The 15,246-nt window shown below is 45.2% G+C and overlaps 1 protein-coding gene across 1 annotated transcript in view; it reads right to left on the bottom strand.

The window, feature by feature from the left end:
- Positions 1–10,124, bottom strand: part of LOC147700414 (trafficking protein particle complex subunit 10-like) — a 74,368-nt gene extending 64,244 nt beyond the window's left edge. Inside the window, exons 1-2 of the mRNA XM_086935830.1 lie at positions 9,896–10,124; positions 8,929–9,099 (exon numbers count right to left, since the gene is read on the bottom strand). Of these exons, the coding sequence (XP_086791956.1) occupies positions 8,929–9,099; positions 9,896–10,072 (348 nt within the window). The 5' untranslated portion in view covers positions 10,073–10,124. The remainder of the gene's footprint in view (positions 1–8,928; positions 9,100–9,895) is intronic.
- Positions 10,125–15,246: the final 5,122 nt, after the last annotated feature.

Consider the following 15,246-nt stretch of genomic DNA (forward strand, 5'->3'; position numbering starts at 1 on the left):
TTTTTGGGAGTTGAAATAATTTAGAAAAGCTGTGTGCAGCAGGAGGTAAAACAAGCAGTGCATAAAGGTAGAATTCAGCGAAGCTGTGCGCAGCAGGAGATAAAACAAGCAGTGTGTAACGGTAGAATACAACAAAGCTGTGTGCAGCAAGGGATAAAACAGGCAGCGTGTGAAGGTAGAATACAACAAAGCTATGTGCAGCAAAAGATAAAACAAGCAGTGTGTAACGGTAGAATACAACAAAGCTATGTGCAGCAAGGGATAAAACAAGCAGTGTGTAAAGGTAGAATACAACAAAGCTGTGTGCAGCAAGGGATAAAACATGCAGTGTGTGAAGGTAGAATACAACAAAGCTATGTGCAGCAAAAGATAAAACATGCAGTGTGTGAAGGTAGAATACAACAAAGCTGTGTGCAGCAAGGGATAAAACATGCAGTGTGTGAAGGTAGAATACAACAAAGCTATGTGCAGCAAAAGATAAAACATGCAGTGTGTGAAGGTAGAATACAACAAAGCTGTGTGCAGCAAGGGATAAAACATGCAGTGTGTGAAGGTAGAATACAACAAAGCTATGTGCAGCAAAAGATAAAACATGCAGTGTGTGAAGGTAGAATACAACAAAGCTGTGTGCAGCAAGGGATAAAACATGCAGTGTGTGAAGGTAGAATACAACAAGGCTATGTGCAGCAAGAGATAAAACAAGCAGTGTGTGAAGGTAGAATACAACAAAGCTGTGTGCAGCAAAGGATAAAACAAGCAGTGTGTAAAGGTAGAATACAACAAAGCTGTGTGCAGCAAGGGATAAAACAGGCAGCGTGTGAAGGTAGAATACAACAAAGCTGTGTGCAGCAAAAGATAAAACATGCAGTGTGTGAAGGTAGAATACAACAAAGCTGTGTGCAGCAAAAGATAAAACAGGCAGCGTGTGAAGGTAGAATACAACAAAGCTGTGTGCAGCAAGGGATAAAACATGCAGTGTGTGAAGGTAGAATACAACAAAGCTGTGTGCAGCAAAAGATAAAACAGGCAGCGTGTGAAGGTAGAATACAACAAAGCTGTGTGCAGCAAGGGATAAAACATGCAGTGTGTGAAGGTAGAATACAACAAAGCTATGTGCAGCAAGAGATAAAACATGCAGCGTGTGAAGGTAGAATACAACAAAGCTGTGTGCAGCAAGGGATAACATGCAGTGTGTGAAGGTAGAATACAACAAAGCTGCGTGCAGCAAGGGATAAAACATGCAGTGTGTGAAGGTAGAATACAACAAAGCTGTGTGCAGCAAGGGATAAAACATGCAGTGTGTGAAGGTAGAATACAACAAAGCTATGTGCAGCAAGGGATAAAACATGCAGTGTGTGAAGGTAGAATACAACAAAGCTGTGTGCAGCAAAGGATAAAACAAGCAGTGTCTGAAGGTAGAATACAACAAAGCGGAGTGCAGCAAAAGATAAAACATGCAGTGTGTGAAGGTAGAATACAACAAAGCTGTGTGCAGCAAAAGATAAAACAGGCAGCGTGTGAAGGTAGAATACAACAAAGCTGTGTGCAGCAAGGGATAAAACATGCAGTGTGTGAAGGTAGAATACAACAAAGCTGCGTGCAGCAAGGGATAAAACATGCAGTGTGTGAAGGTAGAATACAACAAAGCTGTGTGCAGCAAGGGATAAAACATGCAGTGTGTGAAGGTAGAATACAACAAAGCTATGTGCAGCAAGGGATAAAACATGCAGTGTGTGAAGGTAGAATACAACAAAACTGTGTGCAGCAAAGGATAAAACAAGCAGTGTCTGAAGGTAGAATACAACAAAGCGGAGTGCAGCAAAAGATAAAACATGCAGTGTGTGAAGGTAGAATACAACAAGGCTATGTGCAGCAAGAGATAAAACAGGCAGCGTGTGAAGGTAGAATACAACAAAGCTGTGTGCAGCAAAAGATAAAACATGCAGTGTGTGAAGGTAGAATACAACAAAGCTGTGTGCAGCAAAAGATAAAACAGGCAGCGTGTGAAGGTAGAATACAACAAAGCTGTGTGCAGCAAGGGATAAAACATGCAGTGTGTGAAGGTAGAATACAACAAAGCTGTGTACAGCAAGGGATAAAACATGCAGTGTGTGAAGGTAGAATACAACAAAGCTATGTGCAGCAAGGGATAAAACATGCAGTGTGTGAAGGTAGAATACAACAAAGCTGTGTGCAGCAAAGGATAAAACAAGCAGTGTCTGAAGGTAGAATACAACAAAGCGGAGTGCAGCAAAAGATAAAACATGCAGTGTGTGAAGGTAGAATACAACAAAGCTGTGTGCAGCAAAAGATAAAACATGCAGTGTGTGAAGGTAGAATACAACAAAGCTGTGTGCAGCAAAAGATAAAACAGGCAGCGTGTGAAGGTAGAATACAACAAAGCTGTGTGCAGCAAAAGATAAAACATGCAGTGTGTGAAGGTAGAATACAACAAAGCTGTGTGCAGCAAAAGATAAAACAGGCAGCGTGTGAAGGTAGAATACAACAAAGCTGTGTGCAGCAAGGGATAAAACATGCAGTGTGTGAAGGTAGAATACAACAAAGCTATGTGCAGCAAGAGATAAAACATGCAGTGTGTGAAGGTAGAATACAACAAAGCTGTGTGCAGCAAGAGATAAAACAGGCAGCGTGTGAAGGTAGAATACAACAAAGCTGTGTGCAGCAAAAGATAAAACATGCAGTGTGTGAAGGTAGAATACAACAAGGCTATGTGCAGCAAGAGATAAAACAGGCAGCGTGTGAAGGTAGAATACAACAAAGCTGTGTGCAGCAAAAGATAAAACATGCAGTGTGTGAAGGTAGAATACAACAAAGCTGTGTGCAGCAAAAGATAAAACAGGCAGCGTGTGAAGGTAGAATACAACAAAGCTGTGTGCAGCAAGGGATAAAACATGCAGTGTGTGAAGGTAGAATACAACAAAGCTATGTGCAGCAAGAGATAAAACATGCAGTGTGTGAAGGTAGAATACAACAAAGCTGTGTGCAGCAAGGGATAAAACATGCAGTGTGTGAAGGTAGAATACAACAAAGCTGTGTGCAGCAAGGGATAACACATGCAGTGTCTGAAGGTAGAATACAACAAAGCTGTGTACAGCAAGGGATAACACATGCAGTGTCTGAAGGTAGAATACAACAAAGCTGTGTGCAGCAAGGGATAACACATGCAGTGTCTGAAGGTAGAATACAACAAAGCTGTGTGCAGCAAAAGATAAAACATGCAGTGTGTGAAGGTAGAATACAACAAAGCTGTGTGCAGCAAGGGATAAAACATGCAGTGTGTGAAGGTAGAATACAACAAAGCTGTGTGCAGCAAGGGATAAAACAGGCAGTGTGTGAAGGTAGAATACAACAAAGCTGTGTGCAGCAAGGGATAAAACATGCAGTGTGTGAAGGTAGAATACAACAAAGCTGCATGCAGCAAGGGATAAAACATGCAGTGTGTGAAGGTAGAATACAACAAAGCTGTGTGCAGCAAGGGATAAAACATGCAGTGTGTGAAGGTAGAATACAACAAAGCTGTGTGCAGCAAAAGATAAAACATGCAGTGTGTGAAGGTAGAATACAACAAAGCTGTGTGCAGCAAAAGATAAAACATGCAGTGTGTGAAGGTAGAATACAACAAAGCTGTGCGCAGCAAGGGATAAAACATGCAGTGTGTGAAGGTAGAATACAACAAAGCTGTGTACAGCAAGGGATAACACATGCAGTGTCTGAAGGTAGAATACAACAAAGCTGTGTGCAGCAAGGGATAACACATGCAGTGTCTGAAGGTAGAATACAACAAAGCTGTGTGCAGCAAAAGATAAAACATGCAGTGTGTGAAGGTAGAATACAACAAAGCTGTGCGCAGCAAGGGATAAAACATGCAGTGTGTGAAGGTAGAATACAACAAAGCTGTGTGCAGCAAGGGATAAAACATGCAGTGTGTGAAGGTAGAATACAACAAAGCTGTGTGCAGCAAGGGATAAAACATGCAGTGTGTGAAGGTAGAATACAACAAAGCTATGTGCAGCAAGGGATAAAACAGGCAGTGTGTGAAGGTAGAATACAACAAAGCTGTGTGCAGCAAGGGATAAAACAAGCAGTGTGTAAAGGTAGAATACAACAAAGCTGTGTGCAGCAAGGGATAAAACATGCAGTGTGTGAAGGTAGAATACAACAAAGCTGTGTGCAGCAAGGGATAAAACAGGCAGTGTGTGAAGGTAGAATACAACAAAGCTGTGTGCAGCAAGGGATAAAACATGCAGTGTGTGAAGGTAGAATACAACAAAGCTGTGTGCAGCAAGGGATAAAACATGCAGTGTGTGAAGGTAGAATACAACAAAGCTGTGTGCAGCAAGGGATAAAACATGCAGTGTGTGAAGGTAGAATACAACAAAGCTGTGTGCAGCAAGGGATAAAACATGCAGTGTCTGAAGGTAGAATACAACAAAGCTGTGTGCAGCAAGGGATAAAACATGCAGTGTGTGAAGGTAGAATACAACAAAGCTATGTGCAGCAAGAGATAAAACATGCAGCGTGTGAAGGTAGAATACAACAAAGCTGTGTGCAGCAAGGGATAACATGCAGTGTGTGAAGGTAGAATACAACAAAGCTGCATGCAGCAAGGGATAAAACATGCAGTGTGTGAAGGTAGAATACAACAAAGCTGTGTGCAGCAAGGGATAAAACAGGCAGTGTGTGAAGGTAGAATACAACAAAGCTGTGTGCAGCAAGGGATAAAACATGCAGTGTGTGAAGGTAGAATACAACAAAGCTGCATGCAGCAAGGGATAAAACATGCAGTGTGTGAAGGTAGAATACAACAAAGCTATGTGCAGCAAGAGATAAAACATGCAGTGTGTGAAGGTAGAATACAACAAAGCTGTGTGCAGCAAGGGATAAAACATGCAGTGTGTGAAGGTAGAATACAACAAAGCTGTGTGCAGCAAGGGATAAAACATGCAGTGTGTAAAGGTAGAATACAACAAAGCTGCGTGCAGCAAGGGATAAAACATGCAGTGTGTGAAGGTAGAACACAACAAAGCTGTGTGCAGCAAGGGATAAAACATGCAGTGTGTGAAGGTAGAATACAACAAAGCTGTGTGCAGCAAGGGATAAAACATGCAGTGTGTGAAGGTAGAATACAACAAAGCTGTGTGCAGCAAGGGATAAAACAGGCAGCGTGTGAAGGTAGAATACAACAAAGCTGTGTGCAGCAAAAGATAAAACAGGCAGCGTGTGAAGGTAGAATACAACAAAGCTGTGTGCAGCAAGGGATAAAACATGCAGTGTGTGAAGGTAGAATACAACAAAGCTATGTGCAGCAAGAGATAAAACATGCAGCGTGTGAAGGTAGAATACAACAAAGCTGCGTGCAGCAAGGGATAAAACATGCAGTGTGTGAAGGTAGAACACAACAAAGCTGTGTGCAGCAAGGGATAAAACAAGCAGTGTGTGAAGGTAGAATACAACAAAGCTGCGTGCAGCAAGGGATAAAACATGCAGTTTTATATGTCTCTTTATATATGAAATATTAAGTGTGTATAGATAACAAGTTTTAATATTTTTGCTCTATCAAGATCAGGTCCGGTTTTTAAATCCCATTCTGTGCTTTTTGTGATTGTTTTCGTGTATGTATGTTTTGTGTAATTATAGTGTGTAATTGTATGTTTTTTTATGGTCATTTCAGCCCTGACGAAGTTCTATTATGGAACGAAACGCGTTGGCTGTATGTTCTGCATGGTATAATTACCGAAATAAAGAAGTGAACCTTTCGGACTAAAAAGACTGTCTTTGTGATATTTCAATGAGCGCGCCTTCCACCCTTTGATGTTAGTATTGATCCTAAAACAATCCCTTTAGGGGCCTAAATCCTTGTTAGTCAAGAGCCATTTCCGATTCTGGATAGGTCTCTGTGTAGCACTGTCAGAAATTGATCTTCAGTTTTAGTTGAGTCTAATTGGGAGTGTAGGCGCACTGGTATGGAGTCTCAAGAACTTCTTTATAAAGGCATTGTCAGCTTTATCAAGGGTACCAAGGTTACAGTTACCCCATAAGTCTGCCCCATACATGGCTCCCCCACAGGCTTGAGTCATGTACATCTCTTGGTGAGGGGGGCATGGGGGCGCAAGGCAAAAGTGGACGACCTATTAGCCAATCTTATGATAGACCCTGCTCTTTGTTTTAGAGTCATAACACTGTTCTCTATCTGGGCTTTCCATCTGTGGGAATCTTCTAATCTTGCGCCCAAATAGTCTAAATCATATACCCTACCCAATGCCTCCCCTCCTAAGGATACCTTACTCTGGGTTGATTTCCTCCGAACACCAAAGACCGTGTACTTGGTTTTGTTACTGTTAATTTCCAAGCCATGTTTTTGTCCAAGAAGATAGATAGACCACGGAGAGTCTTCGATAATAACGGAGTGTCATCTTCAAAAAGAAGACACAGTATTTTATAATCCTTCACCCGTGGGAAATCATTTTTACAGTGTAAAAGATGGGGAATGCAGCCATTTATATATAAAAGAGAGTGGGGGGCCAAAATGCACTCCGGTCTTTCTCCTCCCCCGAGGGGAAGATCTTCGGTCAGTTCCTCTGTTGGACCCCACCTAGCCCTTGAAAAATGATCCATATATAAAGCCTCTATTAGGGACAATAGTCCCCACGGACCTTGATTTTATGCAAAACCTCCCAAGTTTTGCACTCAGGACAAGATCGAACACAGCTCGAAGATCCACAATGGCGATATACAACAGCCCCCTATCAATGTCTACTAACTTTCACTTGATAGACAGAAATCTCACAATCTGTTCAATGGTACTAGTGTTGGATCTGAATCTGCCTGTAAGTGGGATAATTCTTGTGAAATGCAGTCTCATAGTCTGGATGCAATTTGCATAGTATCAAACTTATGGGTCTGTAATTTCCAGGTGTAGATTTGTCTCCCATTTTATAAATGGGAATTCTTTCTGCTTCTTTCCAGGAACTTGTGATCAGGGCTTCAGCCAACAATGCATTAGACAGGTAGTTTATATAGGGACCCCAAATCTGAAATTCACTATGAAATGAACCTGCGGGGATTGAGTCCAAACCAGGGGCTCTACTAGATTTCTGGGCCTGGAATGTACCCGGGGTTTCTTTCCCCAGCAGAATATAGTGCAGGCTTGCAAGGTCTCGGACGACCCATCACCTAATTTTGCCTCCCCGTGAAGTAACAAGCAACGGTTCACCCACATTTTTGGGGTAATGTGGCAATCTGGGAGAGTTGGGTCTCTACAGCCATTATGTGTAACCAGATGCCAAAACCGCTTATTGTCTATGAGCCGAACTGCTTCTAATAAGTTGTCCCCTATACCAGCTTCCCATTGGGCATTGCTGACTTTAATAGCCCTAGTATACTCCTTTATAGTTTCAATAATTAGTGTTCTTTGATTTCTCTTTAGGTAATTTACCAAGGCCTTCTTAGCAATGTTACGTGATACGTTGTACCACTCGTTCACTCTTGCTCTACGAGGTCTCCTTCCAGTTTTACTGTTCTTTGCAAACAAGTTGCCAATTTTTAGAAAAAGATTTCATATACTATCATAATCTGGGTGGTGACAGGGATTGGCACTCAACAATGTGCAATTCGTCTAATATAAACTTATAGATATTGGATATGACCTCTTTTGATCTGGAGAGGGCCTCCCGTTTCAATTTGCGTTTGTTATTGCTTATCACCCCATAACTATGATGTGCAGGTGGGAAAAGACTCTCCCTCTTCCTTATCGGTGACTTGTCCCAGACTAGTTAGATAGGAAAATGATCGCTATCATGGCGGTCAAGTACTGCCATATCTTTCATTTCATGCCATGCCTGAACATCCAAAAGGATAAAATCAATATGGCTTTTGCAAGTGTCCCTCATGAATGGAGGCTTTGCTTCAAATTTGATGTAAAACGACCATTGCAAGGCCTCAGCCAAAAGAGACCATTAATGAATAATGTGAAGGGCAGTAGAACTCATTTTAGGTAATCTCCTATGGACGCAAAGACCAGGTATCCTACCACATTCATCCTCATGCTTGACTAGTTCCAAAAAGGGGGTATACGGCTCAAAAGCTGCATTAAAATCTCCGGCGATAATCACATTGTGGCTAAGGCCAGAATAAATAAAATGCATTTAAAGTTCTAAGAGACTGGGAGGGTTTGGAAAAAGAGGTCGACCGATTATAAATATGAATCACTAAATAAGGGGTAGGCGACTTAGGTTTCAAGCTTAGAACTAACCAATCCCAAGAGTGAATGCTTATTTTATTAATGGCGCTCTCAAGCAATATTTTAGACCATATCATAAGCCCCTCTTGATGACCTACAAGCTAGCTATGGCACTGCTTCAATTAATATATGTTAAGGAGCCCTGCCTATATACTTTAGTCTCTGGGAAGATGAAGAATCGAATTTATCAATAAACAACCTGTAGTCCCCATCGTCCATTTTAGACTTAATCCCAGCAATATTCCTGGAAATGAAATGAAGAGCTGAGGATGGATTATTTGGACAATCAACGTTGGTTGCAGGGGGTTGGGTATCAGTTCTGGATCGTTAAGGGAAGTCTATATAATGTCCATGTGGTGCAAGGGATTAAGGAGAATCGAGACCAGAGAAAAGTGTACAGTGTGCCTGTTTTCCTCTTGCCCAGACCTCTAGTGAGAGACATTGTGAACCATTGCATAAAGACATTCTGGGAAGCATTAACACGCTAATGCAGATAAATCATGTCATCTTTAGGTGGATTAGAAAATCACAAGGGAATGAAGCCAGCTCATAAATATTAGAATCTGAAAGGTTTGCCCATAGAAGCTATGAATACCAGAGGGCCTGCCTTGAAAAGACCACAAAAGTGTGTTCAACGTACACATTTTTAAAAGGACATTTGTACTTACAAAGAAATGCTCCACTTGGAAGTTGTAGCTGTAGGACTCCATGGAAACACTGGGCTCTTCTGCAAACAGAGGGCGGAATCCAACAGAGAAATGGCACGGAAGAGTAGGAGGGAGTTCAGCCGTCCAGAGCAGCTCCCACAGAAAGAATATTGACTGCTGACTGTGGATCTGCTGCAAAGAAACACGATATGTAAGGTTATCCTGGGACAATAGGATGGAGGCAATGGTCTTGAAGGATGCCTTCCTGAGAGAAGGAACAGTTACTTGTAATGAGAATTCATCCTTGGTGTTATCACGGAATACGTAAACCATGAATATCTCTGCTACGTGCAGGAGCTGCGTACACTTTACCGAGAGAAAATTCGCTTTAAATTATTTGACAGGCGTGTTTATAGGCAACACTTCCGCACACTGCAACTGCATTCCACTGAATTTACCAGTGCTGCGGCTACTGAACTAAAACCATGAAAAAAAACTAGTACAAATAAGTAACTTGCTCGTCCCAAAATCTAGAAGGTTCAAGCTATAGAAATGGCATATTGGAGAGAAGGAAAAACAATATAAATAGAAAATGTAATTACATTTTGTAGAGAAACTTGGTCAAGAGTCACTATACACTGCGTATTACCCTGCAAAAGTATGGATGGGCTTTATGTAATAAAATGTACAATCGATTGTTTAGATTTAACTAAGCCTGTGCAGGTGTATACTGCTTCTTAGTTAACAGTTGCTATACCGCCCAATCCCTTTGCATTCATCCAAATGAAAATGAAGGGTGCTTCCCCATCAGAGTGGGAAGAAGTTCTGTAGTGAAAGACCGATTTAGAAATTCCGGGTTCAGATATGATTTTCACAGGCTCCTTTACAGCAACAAGTTCAGAATCACAGCACTACCTGGTCACTGGCAGAGAGGAGGGGAAATGGGTACTCAATAGAATAAGGAGTGCACAAATCGGAGAATGCTTACCTGCTCAGAGTTGAGGTTCAGAGCGATGAACTGCAATGTAGCACAGTCACAGTTCTCTCGTAGGGCACTGTCGGACAGGATGAAGCGGAGCTCTGAAAGGTTCTGTACACAGACCTGGATGTACTTCCTGCAGAGGGGAAAAAACCATAACATAATGAGATGGACTGTCCAATGCATTCCTTCCAATCACTCCTTAAGAGAGAGCAGTTTATCCAAGCGTCGTTGCTACGCCCAGGAATGGCCACATGCCCAATGGACATTGATGATCTTGGGACTCACCAGGCATCCTGAATCTTCACTGCACCCACCCATTTGTCGAATCACCTAGCAATGGGAGCTCCTTCTGGGCATTTACCATGCACTGCTCCTGAATCCCCACTGCACCCCTCCTCTTCGTCGCATCACCTGGCAATGGGAGCTCCTTCTGGGCATTTACCATGCACTGCTCCTGAATCCCCACTGCACCCACCCCTTTGTCGCATCACCTAGCAATGCAAGCTCCTTCTGGGACTCACCAGGCATTGCTCTTGAATCCCCACTGCACCCCTCCCCTTCGTTGCATCACCTGGCAATGCGAGCTCCTTCTGGGAATCACCAGGCATTGCTCCTGAATCTCCACTGCACCCACCCATTTGTCGAATCACCTGGCAATGGGAGCTCCTTCTGGGCATTTACCAAGCACTGCTCCTGAATCCCCACTGCACCCCTCCTCTTTGTCGCATCACCTGGCAATGCGAGCTCCTTCTGGGAATCACCAGGCATTGCTCCTGAATCTCCACTGCACCCACCCCTTTGTCGCATCACCTAGCAATGCAAGCTCCTTCTGGGACTCACCAGGCATTGCTCTTGAATCCCCACTGCACCCCTCCTCTTTGTCGCATCACCTGGCAATGCAAGCTCCTTCTGGGAATCACCAGGCATTGCTCTTGAATCCCCACTTCACCCCTCCCCTTCGTCGCATCACCTGGCAATGCGAGCTCTTTCTGGGTATCACAAGGCATTGCTCCTGAATCCTCACTCCACCCCTCCCCTTCGTCGCATCACCTGGCAATGCGAGCTCCTTCTGGGACTCACCAGGCATTGCTCTTGAATCCCCACTGCACCCCTCCCCTTCGTCGCATCACCTGGCAATGCGAGCTCTTTCTGGGTATCACAAGGCATTGCTCCTGAATCCCCACTCCACCCCTCCCCTTCGTCGCATCACCTGGCAATGCGAGCTCCTTCTGGGACTCAGCAGGCATTGCTCTTGAATCCCCACTGCACCCCTCCCCTTCGTCGCATCACCTGGCAATGCGAGCTCCTTCTGGGACTCACCAGGCATTGCTCCTGAATCCCCACTGCACCCACCGCTTCGTTGCATCACCTGGCAATGCAAGCTCTTTCTGGGTATCACAAGGCATTGCTCCTGAATCCCCAATGCACCCACCGCTTCGTTGCATCACCTGGCAATGCGAGATCCTTCTGGGCATTACCAGACATTGCTCCTGAATCCCCATTGAACCCTCCCCTTTGTTGCATCACCTGGCAATGCGAGCTCATTCTGGGAATCACCAGATATTGCTCCTGAATACCCACTGTCCCCCCCACCTTCATTGTGTGTATTCATAATCTTCACTTTAATGCATCAACTACTGGGTCCCAGAAGCTCCGGCTCACAGAGGCACGAGGGTCAGATAGTCAGTGAGTCAGATGTGTCCTCCCTCATATCTCAAACCTCTATGGGGGTGTGTCGTCCAAAGGTATTTAAAAATCATCAATACATTAGAAAATAAAGAGAATGTATCCTTAGTCATCACTAAACTCTGGGCACCCTTCTTGACTGTCTTCAGTGTGGTGTAAGCGGTTTAAGTATGATTCCATGTACAGCGGGGCTCCTCCGGGAAGGCCTCTGTGCTCCCGGTACCAGTCTTCCAGAGTCTGGCAGCAAGCTATCACTGCTCCCAACCACAAATCCGATTCTTCCCTCCTGCTGTTGAGCCAAGCTCGAGCAGGGGAAGGTAAGACAATAGGTTTCCTGTCACAGGGAGGTGTGACCACCTCCCAGACAGGACTTAAGTGTATTGGGTCAGGGTGGGGGCGCTTGCCAGCGCCACTAGACTGATTTGAAGTGCACAGTTGGTGCCCTCCTTGAATACGCCAGTCGGAACCAGTTCAGGGCACCATTGGCTCCCGCTCTGGCGCAAAACTGGACAAAGTACATGGGAGTCTCTTCCCCACTGTCCAGCCCCTCCTCTGGAGGGACCCCGGAATCATGTCAACCCTTTCCTTAGGGTACTTACGGGCTTATCTATGGGTGGATCTTCAGAATCGTCATGGGACAAGATTTAGAACCGGAAACACTTCAGCTTCAAACCATCTGGGCAATATGGACTTCAATGGACTTCGCTTTGGGAACTGAGACTGCATCTGGCAGACTCCTGCTGCACCTGGTCTCATCGTCCTGCCAGTCTTCTGCGTAGTTTGTGCCTGTGCTCCACACAGGTTCTTCTCCAGGCCTGTGGGCATCAAAGACACTTGAGGGAATCTCTCTTGGAGTGAACAAGTCACTCCCCTGCATCTGCAGGCATCACAACTAAGCTGACCGGTCTGCTGCTTCTGAAGTCCCAAGGAATCCCAAAGGTCCAGCAACACAGGTGGTGGTTTTGGAACTCGCTCGAGGCCTGCACTGTCTTCTCAGCAAGTTTTTGAAGTCAGTATCCCTCTTCTGATCCGCTGTAATAGTACTCTGTGCAACGTGTTGACATGTCGTTTCCAAGGCTTGTTACCTCCAGAGATCGTCGGGCCCCAAGAAGCTCCAGCCTCCAGCATCTCTTGCTACCAAGATCTTCCTCCTCACTACATCCTCTGCACTGTGAGCCTGCATCATTGATGTGCTGCTCGAGGTCCTTTTGCAACTCCTGTGCCGTTGGCCTGTGGGTCCTTTTGAGGGTCTTCTTTGTCTTCCGTGGGCTCCCTGCTTGCTCAGGGCCTACTCTGACTTAACTGCACGTGGTGAGTCCTTTGGACCTTGCTGGTCCAGACACTGCACGTTTATCATCTACCATGTTTGTTGCTGCTGGCAAGGCTTATTGGTGCTACTGCCGGACACCAACCCTCTAGCTCTTGACATCCAACGTAGGACAGCTCATGAACAGCTCCTGTTCTTCCACAGCATCGCACAGCTACAGCGCAAAGGTCATCATTAACTCTCCTGCATCTTCTGCCATCAGTGGGCATTTGTCTTCCGTGCCTCTGGATCACTCCTGACTGGCATGGACTCTTTCGCCTCTGCTTGCAGGTAACTCTCATCCTGAATCCACCCTTGGATTCCACTGGACTCTCACCTTTTTCACCAGCGGCATCTTTACTGAAGTCCTCCATTGTGGTCTATAGCGGTTTCTGACGTCACTTTGTACGTATGCACCCATCTTCCATGGTGTAGGTATCCTGGTTCCCGGGGTATTCGAGTGGGTTGACTCTTCAACCTTCCATCTTCCACTGGGTTTCTTCAGGGTCCTCTGGGAAGAATCCTTCTTGAAAACTGCAACCACGACTTCCCCATTGACTTGTATTGAGTACACAGTTGTGTTTCCACTCTGCACACGGCCTCTGAGGGGTTCCTGGATACTTACCTTGGGTGGTTCCTTGGGTCCCTGGCTCTTCAAGTCTTCTGGGTCCAGTCTCGACTTTGGTCGTGGGTCACATTCCACTTTATTAGTATATGGTTTGGTTTCCCCGTGGAGACCACCGTGTATTTGTGCTAATTACCTGTTTTATTACTGAAGTATTAGTGTGTATTGTGATTATATCTCCTGGGAGGAGATATTGCAATGTGTTAGTGATTCCGCCTACTCCCGCCCGGTCCGCCGCGTCCATCTCTGGGCAGTGGCTGACTATCTGCTTTGCGCTGTGCTCAACCATTACCACACTGTAAGCGCTGATTGTATAGCGTGTTTTTAACTTTTAGCGATTGTAGGCTAAATCTTAATTTTTTACAGTTTATTTGTGTGTAAATAATTCCTGACTGCACCTCACCTCTGGGCTGATTCTAAAAGCTTCGGTGACTACGCATTCCGCCTACTCCCGCCCCGGTCCGCCGCGTCCATCTCTGGGCGTTTGATGCGGAGGGTGAGGAGGAGCCCAGCACTTCCGGGCTCAGGACTGCCAGGTCAGCGCTCTAGTTACCCCTATCTCTCTATAAATGTGTGTGGGCCAGCGACCGCGCAGCGGACACGTGCAGTGGGCGCGCCGGAAGCGCGCCAAAGTCGAGCCAAAGTCAAGCCCATCTGCGCCCGTCCGCGGCCAGACGGGGCTCGGGGCCATAAATCCTGGTCGACCAAAGTCCCCCATTGTACGGTATGGTAGACAGGAACTGTTGGATCTTTGTCCCACTATCACCTTACCATGTAAACACACTATGGAGGCGGTATCGCTGCATAGCTGCTCAGTGTGTCCTTTTACACCTGATGACGTACCGACTAAAGCGCCCTCTAAAGGGCTGATAAAGGCGGCACTAATAAACTGCAGATCTCTCAGTAAACACAGCATACAAATATATCACTTACTTAAGGATGAGGCACTTGCCATCCTGTTTTTTACTGAGACCTGGCTAGGAGAACATTCAGACCCTGACATAATTGAGGCCATGCCACCTGGCTACTCCCTCTCCAGACTGGACAGGAAGGACGGCAGGGGTGGAGGGATTGCTATCGCAACTAAAGCACCGATGGAATGCTCCATATCTCCCCTGACGATCGATCATTGTGAAGCAGGTTCCTTCACTATTATAATAGGGCCTCAACACTCCCTCTCGGGTATTCTTGTATGTAGACCCCCAGTTAGGCTGTTTGATTTCACGGCTAGCCTAGTGGAAGCTTCAGCACACCTAGCCATTAGAAAGACCAGATTCATAGTGCTTGGAGACATGAATGTTCATTTTGATGATCCCCTCGACAAAGATGCCACGGACATCAGGTCAGAACTATACTCCCTACAGTTAGACCTTAAAAATCATGACCCCTCACATAAACTAGGACACTTGCTGGACCTTGTCTTTGGGAACTGGACCGGAGTGCAAGTTCATCCTCCGCTACCGGTACCCTGGTCTGATCACTTCTTAATTCCGCTGCAGGTACGGGTATCTGAGACTGATCCTAAAAAAGATAGTGAACATCGCTACCGGTGTCGGAAATGGAAAAATTTCTCCCTAGACACCTTTATCCAAATACTCGAAACAGGAGGACCTCCAGGAGGTTTAGACTGTGAAACAGCATATAATCAACTACAGAACCGTATTTTAACTGCCCTAGATAGCACTGCCCCTATTCGAAACTTAAAAAACTCCAAGAATGTGAGAAAATCCACCTCGTGGT

The sequence above is a fragment of the Lissotriton vulgaris genome, chromosome 8 (genome assembly GCF_964263255.1).
Source record: "Lissotriton vulgaris chromosome 8, aLisVul1.2, whole genome shotgun sequence".
Lineage (NCBI taxonomy): Eukaryota > Metazoa > Chordata > Amphibia > Caudata > Salamandridae > Lissotriton > Lissotriton vulgaris.